General features: G+C 42.9%; 2 protein-coding genes and 2 pseudogenes across 3 annotated transcripts; 2 read left to right on the top strand and 2 right to left on the bottom strand.

The window, feature by feature from the left end:
- The first annotated feature begins 1,028 nt into the window (after positions 1-1,028).
- Positions 1,029-5,449, top strand: LOC136467194 (probable protein phosphatase 2C 15). Of its 2 annotated transcripts, XM_066465791.1 has the most exons (10): positions 1,029-1,481; positions 1,900-2,071; positions 2,421-2,571; positions 2,656-2,719; positions 3,331-3,438; positions 3,935-4,060; positions 4,133-4,377; positions 4,505-4,707; positions 4,804-4,857; positions 4,959-5,449. In XM_066465791.1, the coding sequence occupies exons 1-9, from the start codon at positions 1,245-1,247 to the stop codon at positions 4,833-4,835; spliced, it is 1,338 nt and encodes a 445-aa protein (XP_066321888.1). In that variant the 5' UTR covers positions 1,029-1,244; the 3' UTR covers positions 4,836-4,857; positions 4,959-5,449. The 2 variants fall into 2 exon arrangements, with proteins under 2 accessions (XP_066321888.1, XP_066321887.1); XM_066465790.1 differs by having other exon boundaries at positions 1,030-1,481; positions 4,804-5,449.
- An 883-nt stretch (positions 5,450-6,332) lies between these two features.
- On the top strand, positions 6,333-6,450 carry LOC136468130 (5S ribosomal RNA; annotated as a pseudogene).
- A 4,053-nt stretch (positions 6,451-10,503) lies between these two features.
- LOC136465764 (NADP-dependent malic enzyme-like) lies at positions 10,504-11,767 on the bottom strand. The gene is made up of 7 exons (XM_066464372.1): positions 11,670-11,767; positions 11,462-11,567; positions 11,274-11,339; positions 11,074-11,169; positions 10,905-10,976; positions 10,738-10,821; positions 10,504-10,635 (listed from the first exon to the last, which is right to left on the bottom strand). Exons 1-7 carry the CDS (start codon positions 11,765-11,767, stop codon positions 10,504-10,506), a joined length of 654 nt encoding a protein of 217 aa, XP_066320469.1.
- Positions 11,768-12,453: 686 nt separating this feature from the next.
- Positions 12,454-17,737, bottom strand: LOC136465763 (uncharacterized; annotated as a pseudogene).
- Between the last annotated feature and the right edge of the window lie 2,068 nt (positions 17,738-19,805).

Below are 19,805 nucleotides of genomic sequence, written 5' to 3'. Positions count from 1 at the left end.
GCTGCCAGGCCGCCTCCCGCCTTGCCTCCATGCCCCGCGCTCTTGCATGCCTCGCCACGCGCGCCGCTGGTGCATTGCCGCTGTCGTGGGGACTGGGGAAGGAGTTGCGGGGGCGTACCCACGTAGGCACTACCATACCGAGGAAGGAGCCGTGGAGAACTTGGCTGAATGAGCAGTGAAGACGAAAGAGACAACGATCGGGAGAAGGTGGGATTGGTTGGGGATGTGGAGTGGGGTGTTTAGGTACTATTTATGTAATGAGTTAGTCGGACCGCATGTTTGTATGGGCTTCTTTGAAAATCTTGTTTTTTTTTTCAACCGGGACGAGTACCGAATTAACCGAGTGAAATTCGTTTAGTTGAAAGTAGGGACTGAATATTTCGGTTTCGATTCTTGCAGTTTATGTTTCTGTTATTGGTTCAGTTCTCGGTTAATTTTGTCCGCACCTAGGCGTGTCAAAAAAGGTAGATTGAAGAGCGTTGTGGATGGTTGCCGTGCAGCGACGAAGCCAGAAAAAAATTTAGAAGGGGCTGAACAAAAGAATAGAGTTTTTTTTATCTTCTCTTAATCTTAGCCTCTCCTACCTAATACATGTATGTATAAAATTTTAAGAGAGAACTTAGAAAAACTCCACGTGCTCAGAATGGGTAGCCCCTAGCTCCACCGCTGGCTACGTCCCTGTTGCCGTGGGTTGAGTATATTTATGCAAATTTTCAACTGATTACCGATAGAACTTCTCGTACTGGAGTAGGTAAACACATGCATGCCTCGTCGGTAACGCTAACGCGTGTCATCGTTCATGGCCAGAGGGATTTGAATTTACGCAGTGAAACCAATCCTGACGCGTGCATATGTATGGATCATGACAGTCGCCTTTGTACTTTGTACCCGGAGCCGTTCAAAGAAAAAACGGAGGGCCCTCCTCCTCCTCTGCTCGGCCGGTCGGGCTGCCTACCTTTGCCGAAATTGTGCAATGCGCGTGGCGGGCTGGATTTCCGCGTCCCGTACTCCTCCAAATTCTCTTCCCCTCCCATGTGACCCATCCGACCACTCTCCCCTCTCCTCTCTTCCTCTTCCTCGCACCACCACCCTCCTCTCCCTCCCTCTCCTCGCCTCCCCAAAAAAGGCACCGCACCAAAAGGGGCGTGAGAGGCACGGGGACCGCCCGCCTCGCTCGCTCGCCTGCACACCGGATTCGGCGCCGCGGCGGTGGTTGCAGCGGCGGCGGCCTGTCCGGCGGGGAGATGTCTTCGCGCTCGGGGTCCACGGGCGGCGGCGGCAGCAGCCAGGGGGGAGGCGCCGCGGTGCCGCTGGCCGTGCTGCTCAGGCGGGAGGTCGCCAGCGAGCGCACCGCGTCGGAGCGCCCGGAGCTGCACTCGGGCCTCTTCAGCCAGGCCAAGAAAGGCGAGGACTTCACCTTCCTCAAGCCCGAATGCGAGCGCGTCCCCGGCGTCCCGTCCTCCTCCTTCTCCGCCTTCGGCGTAAGCGCACGCCCACTCCCCCCCCCCCCCCCCCCCCCCCCCCCCCCTCTTCTCTTCATCTCTCCCCCTCCCGCCGCGATCGCCGCCCCCGATCTGGCGTCACGTGGATCGCTGCCCTGCCTGGCCTGGGGGCATCTAGGTGGGGTGGCGATGCGCGATCGGCTGGGTGCGCCAAAAATCATAGGTTTCAGGGTGAATTTCGTATTTGGGGATAGGTGGGTGCGGTAATTAGAATTCGTCTGGTGCGAAACATGAGCTCTGATTTTGCCATTTTGGGGCGTATTTTACTTGTCCTTGGTATGGAACATCCGTGACGACCCTTTACGGTCTACTCCCATTGATGTATACATAAATGCCGTTACTAGCAGGTGGTTAAAAGTGTTTACATAATGGGAATGGAGCTGTCGCTTTGTTGCAGCTGTTTGATGGGCATAATGGGAATGGAGCGGCGATTTACACCAAGGAGAATCTCTTGAACAACGTCTTGAGCGCGATCCCTGCTGATCTCAACAGGGAAGACTGGCTTGCTGCACTCCCAAGAGCGCTGGTTGCTGCATTCGTCAAAACCGATAAAGATTTCCAGACTAAAGGTGTGTGATACAAAAAGTGACGCAGCATCGACTAATATTTATGTGTTGTATCGATGAACTTGTCTAGCCATCCAGGTTCTTTTCCTTGTCTATCACCATATGCCATAATTTCCTTGTGGACAAGATAAAGAAGATTGAGATGTCATACCATAATTTCCGATGTTATTGTGCCTATCGCCATTGTCATACATACACAACATATTCGAGATAACACATCTCTTAATCTTACTAACATCAAAAGGAAGTAGATTTCCTACTACTAGATTATACTGCCATATGTTTTACCATGGATTCCTATGACCCGAACCAGCTTTACTCATTACTATATCTATTTGGTTGTCTGTTACAGCACGTTCTTCAGGGACAACTGTGACATTTGTCATAATAGATGGATTGGTCATCACTGTTGCATCAGTAGGCGATTCCCGTTGTGTACTACAAGCTGAAGGTTCAATTTATCATTTATCCTCTGATCATCGATTTGATGCAAGTAAAGAGGAGTAAGATTGTTTCTCCTGATGCACATCCCTTCCCCTTTCTCATGGCAACCTCTTTGCTCCTTTAACTTATTTTTTTATGTGCAGGGTTGATCGTGTAACAGAATGTGGAGGTGATGTGGGAAGGCTAAATGTTGTTGGTGGTGCTGAGGTTTGAACTTCGCTCATATTTTTTCTTGTTAGCTAATGCTGAGGAATGATCATGTTGCTCATATTGCTTAAATTCAGTGCATGAATATCCAATATGACATGCAAGTTCTAATCATGTCACGTAATAGTTGGATGTGCTTCATGCAGTTCTAATATTACATCGACAACTAGTTTAGGTGGCTTCTAGTTGCATATGCATGTTTTATGCAATTATGCTTGCCTTTTGTTTTTCACATATCTGAGCTTTGAATTCAGCCCTTCATTTTATGTTAAATCAAGAAATAGCTTTTGAACCTGATCTAAAGTGTTCTACCAAGTACCAATAGTCAATGTGAAAACCTTGATCATTATGTCTATAAGGAGCGTTGCGTCCATCATTAATTGTAGGAGTGGCAGGGAGGCGAGTGCATGTGCCATGTGGGTGGAGGGAAGGGGTGGTGGTGCAAGGGTATAGAGTGGGAAGAAGGAAAGGTGGTAGAGTGGCCCCTTTCAGGTGGTAGGATAGGAGGGTTAACACCATGAGCAGGCTATGATTTTGGATTTTTTGGTTAAGTGCTCTTTGTTTTTTTTCTTTCAACCTGCTTGACCTATATTTAATTTTCTTACCTCCAGATTGGCCCCCTTAGGTGTTGGCCTGGAGGTTTGTGCCTATCAAGGTCAATTGGAGATCAAGATGTTGGTGAATTTATTGTTCCAGTTCCTCTTGTGAAGCAAGTAAAGGTATGCATTGTTTAATTCTTCACATCAGCTTTGCAGGACTGTACTTAGTTTGCTTTGAAATCTTATGGCTTACCCTTTCTACTGTAAATCCTATATTACTAATAAAGTTACTGTTTCTCCAAGTCTCTTGCCTTAGTGTAACATTTTGCATTTGTTAAAACTTATATTTTCTTATGGTAACTACCTCTTCTCACATGACCACAATTTTCTCTAGTACTATTTCCGTGTGCAGTGTGAAGAATATTTCATTCTACCACCAATGTTGGGTTATGTACCTTGTAGTTATGCTAAGCCACTTGCATAAACTGCCTACTTTTCTACTTGTCCTTTTTGAGAGAATCACAATTAGCTAGGTGATTTTGTTGAGTTATTATTCAGCATTATGTCAATAGCATTGGCATTCAAACCTTAATCTCTCTCCTAATATGTGTAGCTATTCAGCACTATGTCAATATCTTCAGCATTCAAACCGTAATCTGCCTCCTAATATGTGTAGCTATCTACTGCGGGAGGCCGACTTATTATTGCAAGTGATGGTGTTTGGGATGCCTTGTCTCCAGAAGTAGCTTTTAACTGTTCACGTGAACTTCCTCCGGTGCCTGCAGCTGAGCAAATCGTTAAAGTAACTTCCTTTCTATGTGCAGCCATAAATCTTGAATGATACTCTTATTTACATATCTGAAACCTTTTGCAGACTGCTGTGCAATCAAAAGGACTGAGGGATGATACCACCTGTATTGTTGTTGATATAATAGTAGAAAAAAACAACCCTTGCATGCCACATCCTAAAAAGCAACCAGGGATTGGTGTCTTCAAAAATATGTTCGGCAAGAAAAAATCATCGGATTCATCATCCCATTCCCATACAGATAGAGAATATATGGAGCCAGATAACGTGGAGGAAATATTTGAGGATGGGTGTGCACTTCTTTCTAGACGGTTGGTTCCCTAATTTCATATTGATAATTAAGTCTTGTACAATTAGATGGAAACTTGATTTTATTTTCAACATTTTGCACCAGAATTGTAAATATGAATTTTGCAATTTTGTCATTGTTGAATGCAGGCTGGATTCTGAATACCCTGTTCGAAATATGTTCAAACTCTTCATATGTGCCATTTGTCAAGTAGAGTTAAAGCCAAACCAAGGGATATCTGTACATGAAGATTCATCACAACCTGGGAGCTTGCGTCGCTGGGATGGTCCATTCCTTTGCCAGAGCTGTCAGGAGAAGAAAGAATCAATGGAGGGAAAGCGTCGTTCACGAGGTCTTATTTGGAGACCTGTTATTTATATTTGATCATTTATCATGAAGCATGAATATGCCTTTTCTTATACTATCTGCGGCCATTAATATTCTGCAGATTCATCAAGAAACAGTGGGTCAAGTGAATAGTTGACATGTGTAGAGTGATCAGGTAACTACTGACCAACAACTCCCCAGCACCACCATTTTGCAGCATTTCTTCTGTTGTGGCACTTCCTTGATCACATGTAATGTCTGGGAGTTCTGATCTAGAACTAGATTGAAGTATTGAATCGCCATTGTGGAGGTGGCTGCTGCTTATAGCTCTCATCCCAAGTGAGGAGCATGCCTTGTCCTCAGCAAGGTTGTTGCCCAGGAATGTAGGCAGCTTTACTCAGCCCTTTGACCTTGATGGCACATACAGGTTGAAAGATTAACGATGCCAAAATGATATGGCTTGTCTATTCTAAGGTCAACTGCTGCAACAAGAATTACTCTTCGTATAGAGTTCTGACAAATAGCTATGGCACTGTTTCTGAATTAGGACTAGGCGCTTGCATCAAATTTTCCCCGTTCAAGCCGGCCTTAATTTATGGCTAGAGACCTTAGAGTACTATCAGTCCCTGTTGAGGTCCAGCCTTTGCTGACACCAATGTAATTATCATCTAAAAATATTCTTTGAAGCAGCTGTGATTCATCAGCAAGACATTAGTTGTCATGTACAATGTACAAAATCTTGCTAACAAGACAGATCTGTTTCCTCCTCTGTTTTGTCATTACTTGGATGAAAATCAATTGGTGTGCCAATTGGAGGAAAGAAATTGTTCTAGTAAATGCTGATGGTAGACTTGACTCACTGAAGGTGTCACTGACCCTTTTTGTATATTATATTATATTATATTTATTTTTCGTAATAATGTCTTATAGTTCTGATTATGAAATTTGTTTCTGCGCGGGAGATTCCCCAGAAGAAAGTATGCTGTAATATGTTGTCCGAAGAAGTTCAGTCGAAAAATACTCCATATATGCAGAATGATGGCAACATGTCTCTGTTCCTTGTGTGTGAAAAATAATGGCCAAAATGAAAACTGGAGTTACCGAATGTTTCTGTCTCATAATAATGTATCGTTTAGAAAAAAGTAAAATTGTACTTTATCCAAGGAATATACGAACTTAAAAAAGGTTCTGTCTATTGCGTGCTTGAGTGTCCGAACACTCAGATTCGTTTCCTTCGTTGTTCTTCTTCATCTGCTGATGTGCCGTCGTCGCGGTGCGGTAGGGTCTTGCCGGAGCTCCGTGGCGGCCTCCTTCTCCTCTCAGCGCCGCCATGGCCATGGGTGCCCGTGCCTTGACCTGGCCCGACCACCTCCATCGTTGTCAGAACCCTAACACCGTCCTTCATCGTCCCCACCGCTTGGCTGGTCTACCTCCCCCGAGTCCCTTCTAGGGAGAGAGGTTGGAGATGGAGAAGAATGAGAGGAGAGGAACCGAAGGTTGTGCTTGTGATGAAGGAGAGAAACACTAGAGTGCTGCAGAGCTTTTCTGTTAAAAAAATCATATTTTGTAAGATTTTGAAATCTCATTTTAGAGTGATCTGCCTAACCGTCGCAAATCCAAACATCCAATAGTCGTGTCACACTTCAATGTCAAAGCGATCATACCAGAACTAAAGCATCGGATCCTATCATAACTCCGAAGTTAAGCGTGTTTGGAAAAGAGTAATATTAGGATGGGTGACCTCCTGGAAAATCTTGTGTTGCATTCTTTTTAAAGGCCCTTTCGAACCCGGCTGCCCTGATGAAAGCCAAATTGGTGTGTTGCATTCTCTTTTAAAGGCCCTTTCGAACCCCGGCTGCCCTGATGGAAGACAAATTGGAGAGCTCGTAGTAGCTAGTGGCGTATGCCGGTTCCTCTCTCCTACTTTCCCCTTCTCCTAATCTCCTGCCAATCCACCAATCATCCTGATCTTTGTCAAGACTCCTTCCATCAATAGACTCCTGCTACTTTCTAATCTAAATCTTCCACTACTCTCGTTGATCTCTCCTATCCACGCTCTAGGACATATCCTACCAAATTCTCCCCCATCTCGTCTGTTTCCTGCTCGTTCGATCCACCTTCATCTGCTTCCGTAGGATCGACGAGGGATCCAGCAGCTACGTGTACGAGGCATCGGATGGCTGGATCTGGGTGGCGATGCTTTATGCTCTGCTCGCTCAACCTAGCTTGCAGACGGCGACCAGGCTGGTGAGTAGCAAGCTCTATGCCGGTTCTTCCCCTTTCCACTTCCTCATACCCATCCCTAAGCTCCAATCTGCTTCCCCCACGCTCCTTGCTCCAAAATCCATACTTAGATCGACTGCTGCGTACCTGATCTATGGCTTCATCCGCTTTGTTTCTTCTGAGATCGACCTAGCTTCGTTCCCTCCCTTCTATCATCAATAGTTTGTTGGTCCGGAGGAGTCTCTGATCCCTCCCTCCGCTAGATCTCAGTGCGTCACCTAGTTCGTCCCACATTCGTCAGTCCCCTTCCTCCTCTCCACCTAATCCTCCATCGATTCGACATAAAAAAAAACTCGGCTTCGCTCCTGATTGGTGGAGGCTTCCCCGGCTGGTTGGCTTGCACCGCTGCGTGATGTATTCTGACTCGGCTAGGAGGTTGGATCTTGGTGCTCCTGCGTCACTGCTAGGATTCCAGTTGGCCGCCACGACGACGAACGAGGCTCCGACGCCAGCCTCAAGGGCGCCAGGGGAACCATGATGTTCCTGGCATGGAACTGCCGAGGCTCAGGTGGGAGTCTACGCAGTTTGAAGATGGTGTACCTTGCCCGCCTACTTACATCTACTAGAGCGCAGGTATGCTTTATCTTAGAAACTAGAAATTCATCAATCAAACGTTCTTCCATTGTAAATCGTTTTAATGCTTCTGATGCGTTGGTAGTCCCATCGCAAGGCCAATCTGGTGGCCTTTGGTTATTTTGGAATCACGAAATTAACCTCACAGTAGTAGATCTCTCCAGCAACTACATATTTGCTTTGTGTACTAGCACTCTCAGCCCACAGCAGTTTGGTTTAGTCTGTATCTACGGTGATCCTCATCACCGAACTACCAATGTCATATGGTCCCAAGTGCTGAATTTTGTTGTAACCGACAGCAACTTGCCTATGTTATGTATGGGAGATATGAATGATATTATGCATGTTAATGAAAAGCTATGTCCGGGTAGACCTGATATTAGGCGTATTAATGCTTTTTGTGATAATGTGAAGCAGTGTGGATTCATTGATTTGGGGGTACAATGGTCTGGCCTACACTTGGACCAACAAACGTTTTAGCACCAGAAAAAGTCTACTTAACCCCCATACTACTTCAACCCCAACTATGAAATCGTCTGTTTTACCCCCTGAACTTTCTAAAACCGTCTATTTTACCCCTTGGGCGGTTTTTGATAGCAGTTTTGCTATGGGTTTGCTACAGGGCCGGTGGTTTTGAATTTTCTTTTTTTTATTTATTTTCGGTGAATTTTTGAAAAATCATAGTAAATCATAGAAAAATCATAAAATGAAAAATCTAATTTTATTGGACTCCACATGAGTAGATCTACACAGTGAATATATAATACGGTATGCTTTAGTACAATTTTTTTTGTAGCTTTAGATTAATTGAAAAATCCTATTTTATCTATAATTAATTAGAATTTATCTATAACTAAGTTATACATAGTCCAATGAGTACGAAATTTTTACTATAGTTCAAGCATACAATAATTAACGTACCATAAAAATTTCACCACAATTGGACCATAGAAGCTGCAGCTATGAGTTATTCAATTAATTACAGACAAAATTAGATTTTCCAATTAATCTAAGGCTATAGTAAAAAAATTTTACTAAAGCATACCGTATTATATATTCACTATGTAGATCTACTCATGTGGAGTCCAACAAAATTAGATTTTTCATTTTATGATTTTTCTATGATTTTTCAAAAATTCACCGAAATAAATAAAAAATGAAAATTCAAAACCACCGGAACTGTAGCAACCCCACAGTTACTGTAGCAGAAACGATGTTGCTGTAGCAGAACCGCTGTCAAAAAACCGTCCAGGGGGTAAAATAGACGGTTTTAGAAAGTTCAGGGGGTAAAACAGACGGTTTCATAGTTGGGGGTGAAGTAGACCAAGTATGAAAGGTGGGGGGTTAAGTAGACTTTTTCCTTTTAGCACCACACCTACTTTTCAGCGCCTCGACCGCTGCCTTGCGAATGTGGAATGGTGCACGGCGTACCCTTGGACGACGGTCTACCACCTCCCCATGCTCCACAGCGACCATTCTCCAATTCTCACGATCCTTAGGGCAGTTCCAATGGTGCATTGATGATGGTTTCTATCCTCATTAAATGACTTGCCACGTAGGCAAAACGCTGACATGGCAACGTAATTAATGAAGAAAGAGAGCAAAAATCATAGAAATGATTTCTTCATGAAGAAATCAGGTCTACTCTTGACCCAATACACCAAGAAACCATGAAATCGCCATTGGGGAGAAACCATCAGTTTCTAGGGAGCTCGTGTCGCACTTCCATTGGAGGAAGAAGATAGAGTTAGGAGAGAAAGAGAAAATAATTATTACTCATAGAAACCATGGGTTGAAAAGCAGTACTTTTTTTGTGCGGTATCCTATGTTATAGAAATTACTAGTTTCTTTCGTTGGGACCGCCCTTAACTCCACTAGACACCGTGCTAACAAACCTTTTCATTTTGAAAATTGGTGGCTTTATGAATAGGACTTCAGGAGGTGGCCCAAAGAAGTTGGAGCCATTCTGCTAGCAAACCCTTCACCCAGAAAGCCAAATACCTTGCTCCTGACCTAAGGAAGTGGTGTAGATCAACTTGCAGGCGGGCTCGTTCGCGGCCGGCCACTAACCCGCTTTGCTTGCCGCAAAGTTTATTAGCGGGCTTGCGGCTTGCCATAAAGCTACGGATCTTGCGGACAAGTGTTCCGCGGACACAACAAACTTATATGCAAAACCCGCAAGACCCGCAAGGTGTTTGGTTACATATCATCACACAGGTGGTGATGATAGTTGTTTATCAAAAACAAGTATGAGCACTAGTCATCCATTTCTTGCTGATTCGAAAACCTGACACCACTGATCAACAATTGGCCTTTTCCTTCTTGGAAATCTGTATCACCATTGCTCTGCCGATGCTTTGCAGTCTTTATTGAACACGAAAGTCAATGACATACATTTGTGTTTATGATAAACCATAGTTAATACTAGCATACCAATTATGTACTTATGTTTGCCAAAGTATTGACAATCTCAGGACAACCAAACCATTCTTTTGGAATGTAAACCAGCAAGTACAAGATGATTTCCAATACGATCCTATCCCCAAGACACCGAAGGGCATGTCTATACTGAAAAGAACCTATTGGAACTGATAGTGTTCCCTACTATCTTCATCTGATTACAAGATTCATGGGAATGTGAAGGCAAGTAGGCCCCGTTTAGTTGCCGGCCGATTTGGCGCCGCCGGAATCCTAGAACACTGTAGCATTTCGTTTGTATTTGGTAATAATTGTCCAATCGTTAATTAGACTCAAAACGTTCGTCTCGCAAAGTACAACCAAATTGTGCAATTAGTTTTTTATTTCGTCAACATTTAGTACTCTGTGCATGTACCGTAAGTTTGATGTGACGGGGAATCTTCTTTTTGCATAGTGCCAAAGTTTAGATTTTGGGGTAACTAAACAAAGGCTAAGCAAATGCGATGTAGTTTTGATACATGCAGTAATTAATAGTGAGCAGTAGCATTTACTCTACAATTTCCAAAAAAGAGTCAATCACCTCTCCTGCACCAAAGAACAAGAATGTATGATCAGCTAGAGTCCCACCAATAGATTTCAGAGCAGCGATAAGCCCTGCAAGCACTACAGCAGCCGTGCCCTATAAATATCAGGGTTTCAGAGTTAGTACTGCTGTCTGGAACAAAATCCAATGACTTTTTAAGAAAAGTAAGATAAATTAACTAACATCTGATTTGATTACCTGGATATCATCATTAAATACAAGATGGTTTGTCCTGTGCTTCTCAAGAAGTGTAAATGCATTGTGGTTTGCAAAGTCCTCAAACTGTGATGCCAAACAAATTTTAGAAAGTGGTCTGCTATAGTTTAGTAGGAAACAAATAATTTATTTTCAACTATTTTCCATACCTGGACAAGAACTTTTTGTCCATAGTTCTGCCTAACTGCAGCCATAAACTCATCCAGAAGTTCAGAGTATTCCTGATTCAGAAAATGAATATATTGAGATCCATAATCATAAAGGTTAACATGAATCATGATAATTGAACGAGCATAGCCAATGCAAGTAGTATGGAACCTGGCCAGTTGCTCTTCTTTGCTTTAATCCAATGTAGAATTCATCCTTTAGTAGATCTTCGTTATTTGTTCCCACATCAATGGTAATAGGCAAGCACTATGACACAACATGGAGGAAAATATTCCATCACACTGCTAATAAACAATTGTATATTCACATGGGCCAATTTAAAACTGTACATTCATATGTAAAGTACTCACAGCTGATGGCCGTACACCTCCAAGAGCAGTATACAGTGCAAGCGTCCCCACAGGAATTTCCATGCCCTATACATATTTCACACACAAAAAAAAGATTATATATAAGCAACAAACTCTGCGCTTAACAAAAAATTCAGAAGCACAAATGATCCTTGACAAAGCAAAAATGGCAGGGCAATGTAACTAACCTGGCAACCAAGATCTCCCAGGCCTAAAATACGCTCACCATCAGTGACCACAATAACCTGAATACTCTTCTCTAGCCAGTTTCTCAGTACCTCCAAGATCCTCCCCCTAGCATGAGAAGTGTTAGCATGCCACATAAATTAGGTGAATGGATGGGAAGAATTAATCAGCTGCTAAAAATTATTAGTATTTGAGCAAGCGTGAAGTCACGATACCTTGTTATATGGAGAATGGAACATGCAGTAATCTGCATCAGATATTGAGAACTGTTCTCCGACTAGCTTTTCATACCTAATGTCACTCACCATGCATGAATAGGATGTTATTCAAGACCAATACAATAGTAATCACAGCAAGCTTACTTGGTACAAAACTGTCTATAACATGAATCTAGAGCCATCAAGCAGCATGTTTGAGATAACTTTCCATCAACAACTACATAATATAAGTCCAGGAAATAAGCAATGGCACAGAAAATATGATAGATAGCCTGACAAAGGAATAACGAGATCTGGAAAAGGAGCCATGCCCTCACTGCAATAATCCAGGACCAAATATTTAAGAATTCCAAAAGACAGTAACATAAATAAAGTTGAAATGCTAAACTGAAAGGAGTTCTATATCTACAAAGACAAAAAAAAATGTCATTTTCTTCTCCAGTTCTCCGTGTCTTGCACCCCTTCTTTGCCACCCTTCTTTGCTCAACCTGACACCTCCTTTCCTCAAATATCGTCACCATCGCCAATATCATCTTCTGATAATTTAACATCTGATAAACCTGAAACAAGAGCGAGTAATGAGTTATAAGGTGTCGTTATTGCTCAAACAACAATACTCAAACTAACAATATGCTACTTTGTACAATTCAAAGAAAATGTACCTTCTGCTCGCAACCAATCCTGCAGGCATACTAAGGCTTGAACTTTCTTGCTTGTTAGTCGGCTTCTGTAGTCACTAACAATTCTTCCACTAGTGGAAAATGCAGATTCAGAAGCTACAGTCGATGCGGGTGCTGCAAACACATCCCTTGCCATACGAGAAACCACAGGATACTTTGTAGCATGCATCATCCACCACTGCAGAATATCAAATTTCTTTTGTCGAGGGAAAAGATCATCTTCCAGATATGTGTCAAGCTCACTTTTCACTCTCTTCCTTTTTTGTGCTGCAAGATGTTGTTCAAAGTCTGCCCAGCAGTCATCTTCATCAATACTTCCATCATTGGGCTCTGGTTGTGAGTAGTTTAAATCAGGCGTCATTGATGAATATGCATAAAACAGATTTTGCAATGTGGCCTTTACCATTTCAGTGTATGCTGGACCTTTATCACCAAAACCAGTGTCCAAACGAAATGATACAAAACTGAGCTTAAACCTAGGATCTAGAACTACTGGAACACATATCTGCAACAAGCATATGTCCTAGTATTTTTGAAACTTCAGTTTCATTTTGCTCACCATAACTGCAATGGAAATATTTGTATTTGATTCCAAAGTTTCTATTTTTCCTTTGACTTCCCATAGGACATGGAAACAGTGGTTTGCTGTTGGGTATAATGTACCAGAAACTACATTTGTAGCATCATAGAAGGGTTTGAACACATTGCAAAGTAGGTCTGCCATGTTCCAATCTGTATTAGAAGGCTTGTCCATGTAATTAGGATCTTGTGACTCCATAACACCAAAGACTGCCCTATACTCTATTGCAGACTTCAGCATTAAATAAGTTGAGTTCCACCGAGTTGGAACATCAAGAGACAGTCTCTTCTCACAGGATATACCTAATTGTACAATGATTTCCTCGAAATGCTGTTTACGGGCTTGTGAGCTTCTAATGTACTTGACACTATCTCGAATGCGGTCAGTAGCACCATCTATCACCTTAAATCCCTCCTTGACAATAAGGTTCAACACATGCGCTACACAACACATATGTAGCAGATCACCATTTCCAAGCATAAGGTGTCTTTCTGAAAGATTTTTCCTTAAGGAACCAACCATGTTGTTGTTCTTTGCATTATCTAATGTGATGCTAAATACCTTGTGCTCTAACTTCCATTCTTGCAAACACTTCAACAATGCATTAAACAAAGTAAAACCATCATGGGGCGAAGCTACAAGACCAAAACCTATTATTCTCTTCTGCAACATCCAGTCATTATCAATGAAGTGGCAAGTAATGCACAAGTAACCTAGGTTCTGATTTGAAGTCCACAGATCAGCAGTTAGACAGACCCTTGAATTTGAATTTTTGATAGTTTCCCGAAGGGCTAACCTTTGATCCTCATATGAGCTCATAATATCCTCAGCAACTGTAGTTCTAGACACTATGGTAAACTAAGGATTTAAGGTAGCAATAAATTTCTAAAACGGTGCATGGTCAACTAAACTAAAGGGCAGCTCCTGCAATACGATAAAGTTGACCATAGCTTTACGTGAGACCTCTTGGTCAAACTTCCAATTCTTCAGAGCTAGTGAATCAGGGGATAGTCCTGTGTTCATGCTTTCAACCAACTGGTTCATTCTAGTCCTTTCTTTGCACACTTTCAAATGCCTACGACAAGAACTTCTACCATTATCTCAAGTAGCAGACAAGAGCTCCAAACAATGAATACATTTAGCTTGAACTACTAGATTCCCCTCATAAATAGGCTCAAATTCTTTCCACACATCAGATCTAAAGTTTACGTCTCTTAATTGGTCTTGATGCATCTATACAATAAGTATGTAAGTATTGATTAGTACAAGCATTTACTAAAGTATACATAGTCAGTAACTAAAGGTATCTCATGCAGCAAGAAAATTCATCTAAAGGACCAGGACAGTAGAAACAGGACTAAGTAATAATGAATTATCGTACCAATGAATCAGTTTGCCCCCAACTCAAACGATTCATAGATGCAGCAACAATGGAAAAAATTACACTAGGAGACAAGCACCAGACTTGGTCTTAACATCTTAGGACTTAAACTCAGGTTGGGTTGGGGATGGTACAGAGCATTGGCCTTAGGGCTTCAATGAGGTCCAGTTTGTAAACTGGAGAATTCTAACTCTCCAGTTTTTTTAGGGAGCGTGTGGGGCTGGCTCCCAAGCCCGTCCAGACAATCAAACAGCCCATGTTGCACTCCTGGGGCGCAGTGGCCCCATTGGGCTAGGCAAACAAACACACCCTGTATTTCTTGAACTCTGAAGGATCATCCTATTAGTATACTAGTATATACACAATTCTTGAAAAGAAGTAAAGAGAGGCCTAGGGCCCTGGATCATGGAAGACACTGTGAAATTTGCACCATCTACCGCCAAATCCTTCCTGCTGCACCGCAAATTGGGCCAACGGTGCGTGGTTAGGGGCGCTAACGGTAAAAGAACACTGTGTGTGAGAGATGGAGAAGCTTTCCAGCAGTGCAAATCGAATTGGCGGGCAGTGTAATGAAATAGAGAATGGCAAAATATAACAAATGGAATGCCTTTCCACCTCTAAATGACTCGGCATTGCAAAAGGAATAGAAGATTAGAACTAGACATGCATGATCGGATAGGTACTCTACAGATTGACATCACGGGCAATGGAATACAATAGCACGTCAGAAATAACCTGAATCTGAATCTGACGGCGCTACGAAAATAACCTGGGAGTAATTTTCTCCCGCGGGGATAAAAAAAGGCAGCCCAGGGGAAACGTTTTACACGACGAGATTACTCACCAAATTACGCTGCTACTGCTAGTCTGCTACTACCTCGTTACTCCTACTAAAACTAACTGTGGAGTAATTGGCTGATAGACAGCTAAGAATGTAAGGGAGGGAGGAGAGATCCAGATGCCGGATGAATAGAATTTATGCAATGTTGAAGGCTATTTCATTTTGTGAAAGAAAAAATAGTGGCAAGTTAGCTGCAACAACAAAAATAACAAAGAGCTGAATTATATCCATCAAAAGAGGCAGCATGCGCAATTCGCAGGCTTGTTCTATTAGGGTTTAGTGACCAAGGCCCAATGGCACACGTATAATTATATATACACACTCTTAATAAAGAAATTAAAGATGCTAACGAAAAATTTGAGACATAAACTGGTTGCTTCAATATGTAGAAAGTTAAATCTAACCTGGGCCAAGATCAGGAGAAATAACCATTCTTGTATCATCAGATGAAGACGAAGATGATGATCTTGCAGATAGTATCGGACACTGGCTCATCCTTGGTGACTGTAGCATTCTATTAAGTACCGGAGATCTCACATAATGCACACGTGAAGTAGATGACTTCCTCTGCATTCCTTCTGAATGATTTGAAGCATTAACAACAGATGACTTCCGTTTCGACAGCAAGGACTTGATCCTATCCACGCTCCTTGATGCTGCATCTTTGCCAAGATTAGGAGAAGCAGTCGTTCTTGTATCATTAGGTAAGGTTGAAGATGACAATCTTGCACATGGTGACCTCTGGTGTTTGGCTCTGGAGTGGCGCATCCTTGGCAATGCTACGATCCTATTCAGTAGCGGGAACCTCACAAATTGCACGTTCGAAGCAGATGACTTCCTCCGCTTCTCTGTTGGAGGCTTTGGAGCATTAACAGTAGATGACATCCATTTCACTAGCAATGACTTCTTCACGTTCACACTCCTTGAAGTTGTATGCTTACTGCTTTGTTGATGTGCTTCTTGACCACTCAATTCTTCTGGCGCAAGCTTAGATAGCAGGGGTGCCATGTCCACACCAGCACATCTAGATAGAATACAATAACATGATAAGCTAGAGGACAACCAAATGGACTAATCAAGAGAGAACTGTAGAGGACTGATCAATCAAATTTTGTGTAGCAGTTTTGATCAGCAAAAGACTAACAAATTAGTTCATCAAATTCCATGACATATGTTTTGAAAGTGCATTTATTTTAACCTGTAGATGTTAATACATTTTTATAAAAACTTAGTCAAAGTTAGATGAGATTGACTTAGAACAAAGCCAAAGTGAACTATAATTTGACATGGAGGGAGTATCTGTTATTTCTAATTTCCTTTTTCTACTACAAGAACAGTAGGCACACTGGCACATGTAAAATGTCTAAGAACAAAAGAGATAAAAAACTAGTGATGATGGAGCGTAATTTTGAAGCATTAGAATTTAACTATAAACAGTGGATATCATGTTATCAGCTACTCAGTTTGGATAGCATTATTTGTTACTAATGAGATCTCTGCCATGCTAAGGATGAAAGCACCTGGTTTTGGTGACGGGATTATGTCACGTGATTATTAGAAATGTAAAATCCAATTGCTTCCAACATCATTCACAATTTCACATTTCTCTATTAAAATTTCAACCAATGACCGCTGGGAATCGTTCATAGTTTCAATAGAGATACAATAGGTAAAATGGTTAGAACTTGTTATTTTCACTGATTTGATTGGATAGTTTTAAGTGGTTGTTGCTTCCTACTGCCTTCAACTATTAATATAGCTAGGTTTTCTAATCGTTAGTCCAATGTGCTTCATTTTCTTTTCATCTCGCCCAACAAAAAAGCATTCGTCTGACATCATTCTAAAGTGTCAAAAGTAAGCAATATAATCCTCAAAACCACCCATCTAGCTTATATCTCAGCACTTCACCTGTAAACCCTCAAATTACAACCGGGAAATATAACTTCATAGGTAAGAAAATACCCAGTTTCCCTTTTCGCTGACCTCCTTTTTCCAATCATGATCAACGGGCTCAATTGCTCAAACCCCCCAACACCCAGCAGAGGAAAAAACAAGGGGAAATGCTCGTCTTTCCTTTAATCTCCAGCCACTTCCATCAGAAAGCATGCATGCATGATTGTCCTCGACGCCTGATCTAATTCCTCGCCACCTCGGCGAAACAAAAGAATTGATCTATAGTATTCGAGCATATTTCTCTACCAACTAATCCTGGAGCTAGTCGATCACTCGGCGACTGAGGCTAGGCATGAGTGACAATGCCAAGCATGGTAATGGTAACTAAAGAAATGGATGGATTGTCACGATCAAGGATGCAGTACCTCTTGGCGCGCTTGGGATCGATGGCCGCGAGCTCGGCCAGCTGCTCGGGAGTCATGGCCTTCTTGGCCTCCATGACCTTGGCCAGCGACACCGTGGCATCCTTCCCCGCGCCGCCGTCGATGTCGGGTGAGAAGAAGAGGCCCGAGCTGTCAACAGAGCTGCTGTGGCGGTGCTTGGGGCGTGGTGGAGACGAGGTCTCGGCGGTGCGGTCGCGGTCACGGTTGGAGGGCCTAGAGGACGAGATCTTCTCGATGTCCATGAAGGTGGAGAAGAGGTCGTCCTCGGAGCCGATCTCATCGAAGGCGTCGCCGTCGGGGTTGGGGCCGCCGCCGCCGCCGCCGTCGAGGCCCAGGTCGTCCGGGAGGCGAAGGCAACCTCAGATCTGGCCTGACGGTGGCGGTGGCCCGGCGATGGAAGGGAGAGCAGAGGAGGGTGTTGCGGCCTTACGGGTCTTGCGGATTGCTACGAGGCTTCTCAGCTCGCCCAATAGGCTTTGAGGGCTGGAAGTGTTCAGCCCACGAAAAAATTGCAGCTGGTCCACAACAGCCACGAAGCCTAGTTTTGCGGGGCGAGCGGACGGGTTACGTTAACAACCCACCCCGCCTCCAACTTGAGGTGTAGAGCTAAACCCAGACTAGTCTACCAGCTAGCGGTTGTTGAGGACCAGATTCTTCAACAACAAACAAAGCCTCCCCACCAGCAAGATTATCAACTCTAGCTTCATCTTACTCAGCAGCACCACATGCTCCTTGCCAAGGACAAAGAATTCCACCTCCAGCGTGCCAAGAAAAACTGGGACATCCATGGTGACTGCATACCTCCTCCTTCCACCAATCTATTACCAAGAGAACCAGAAGTGGCAGAACTGCCTAATCTAATGACTCCCAGGAGCACTCATCTTCCATTAGACACTAAACACTCAAGGTAGAACACTAAATTATACAGTTCCGTCAGGCACACCCAGGGAAGAATCCAAAAATCCACATTTTTCCATTAGGATCACAAATGAGAGAATAAAGCTTATATCATTCTTAACCATTTCTTACATCACTTTTAATACAATATCAGAGTATAACATTTACTATTTAACAGCGGAGTGTATTCATATTATCAGAGTTATGAACAATTTAATTGAATAGCGGAATATAAACAGGTGATCAGAATTACAGTGAAAAAAAACATATATACATGACATGATGAAGCAACGATATATAAACTATGACAACATATTATAAAGCTTCCATTTATAAAAATATTTAGTGAGAGTTATAAATAAGAACTATAATTGCAGCGTAAAGGAAATCCTCTCTGAGCTCACCAGGAGAAATCCACACACAAGGTCAGCTCTAGCATCCACCTGTCACCTGCAACATGGGTAAATAAAACCCTAAGTACTCAATTGTACTCAGCAAGACTTACCTGACAGGAGGAAAGAAAAGACTTCAAGGATATGCAAGGCTATTTGGCTTGTGGGTTTATTGCATTTGCAGAAAGCATTACTAAGAGTGCGTCCTTATATTCGATTTTTATTAATAGCCGCATTGGTTCATTAACTAACCATTCTATGTAAGCACATGTGCTACTTTTAAGCAGGTGGTAAGCAATTAGAGTTTCTTTTTCCATTCCATCTTTCATCTTTCAGATCTTACTACGGTGCTAGGCCCAAAATAAGCCATATCGGATTGCCCGGGGATTCGCGAATCAATGGCCCCAGCTGGGTACCCTGAAAACACACGTCCCGCTTGTACCCAAGGCACAAGCAGGACCAACCCATCACCCTCCTGTCCTGGGTGTCCAGGTCCCCATCCAAACTGGGACTCCAAGCCTCCGCCCCTGAGTCCCGAACTCAGTGCGGTGTAAGGACCTTCTAACCCAAAAACCACCAAGATAGTCGGTCCAAAAAGAGCCGGATCCACGACAAGAGAGTAACAAGTCTTCCAAGTGCCCATACCCAAGTATGTGCTCGGGATAATAAGTGCTTCGAGTCTTATGCAACGGCCGATTCTTAATCGACACAGACAGGGAAAGCAGTGTGACCAAGCTATGCCCCGCGTCCGTGGCGACACAACCTCTTACACCCACTAGTACCCAAACCATATCCCTGCCTAGTCATTATTTTTTTCTTTCCACCATTTATATTTTCCAAGTGATAATAATACAGTAATATATTTCCTATCTCTCGCGAGTGACAGGTAATCACTCAACTTCTACCGGAGTCCTATAGCATAGCATCCTACACGATCCTATCATACTAGTAAGACTCATAGGATAAATAAATATATATATATATATACAAGTGGGTTTCATTCAACTCCTTAAAACTTAAT

Source organism: Miscanthus floridulus, chromosome 7 (genome assembly GCF_019320115.1).
Source record: "Miscanthus floridulus cultivar M001 chromosome 7, ASM1932011v1, whole genome shotgun sequence".
Lineage (NCBI taxonomy): Eukaryota > Viridiplantae > Streptophyta > Magnoliopsida > Poales > Poaceae > Miscanthus > Miscanthus floridulus.
The sequence above is the reverse complement of the archived record's forward strand: the minus strand, read 5'-3'. Positions and strand labels throughout refer to the sequence as shown.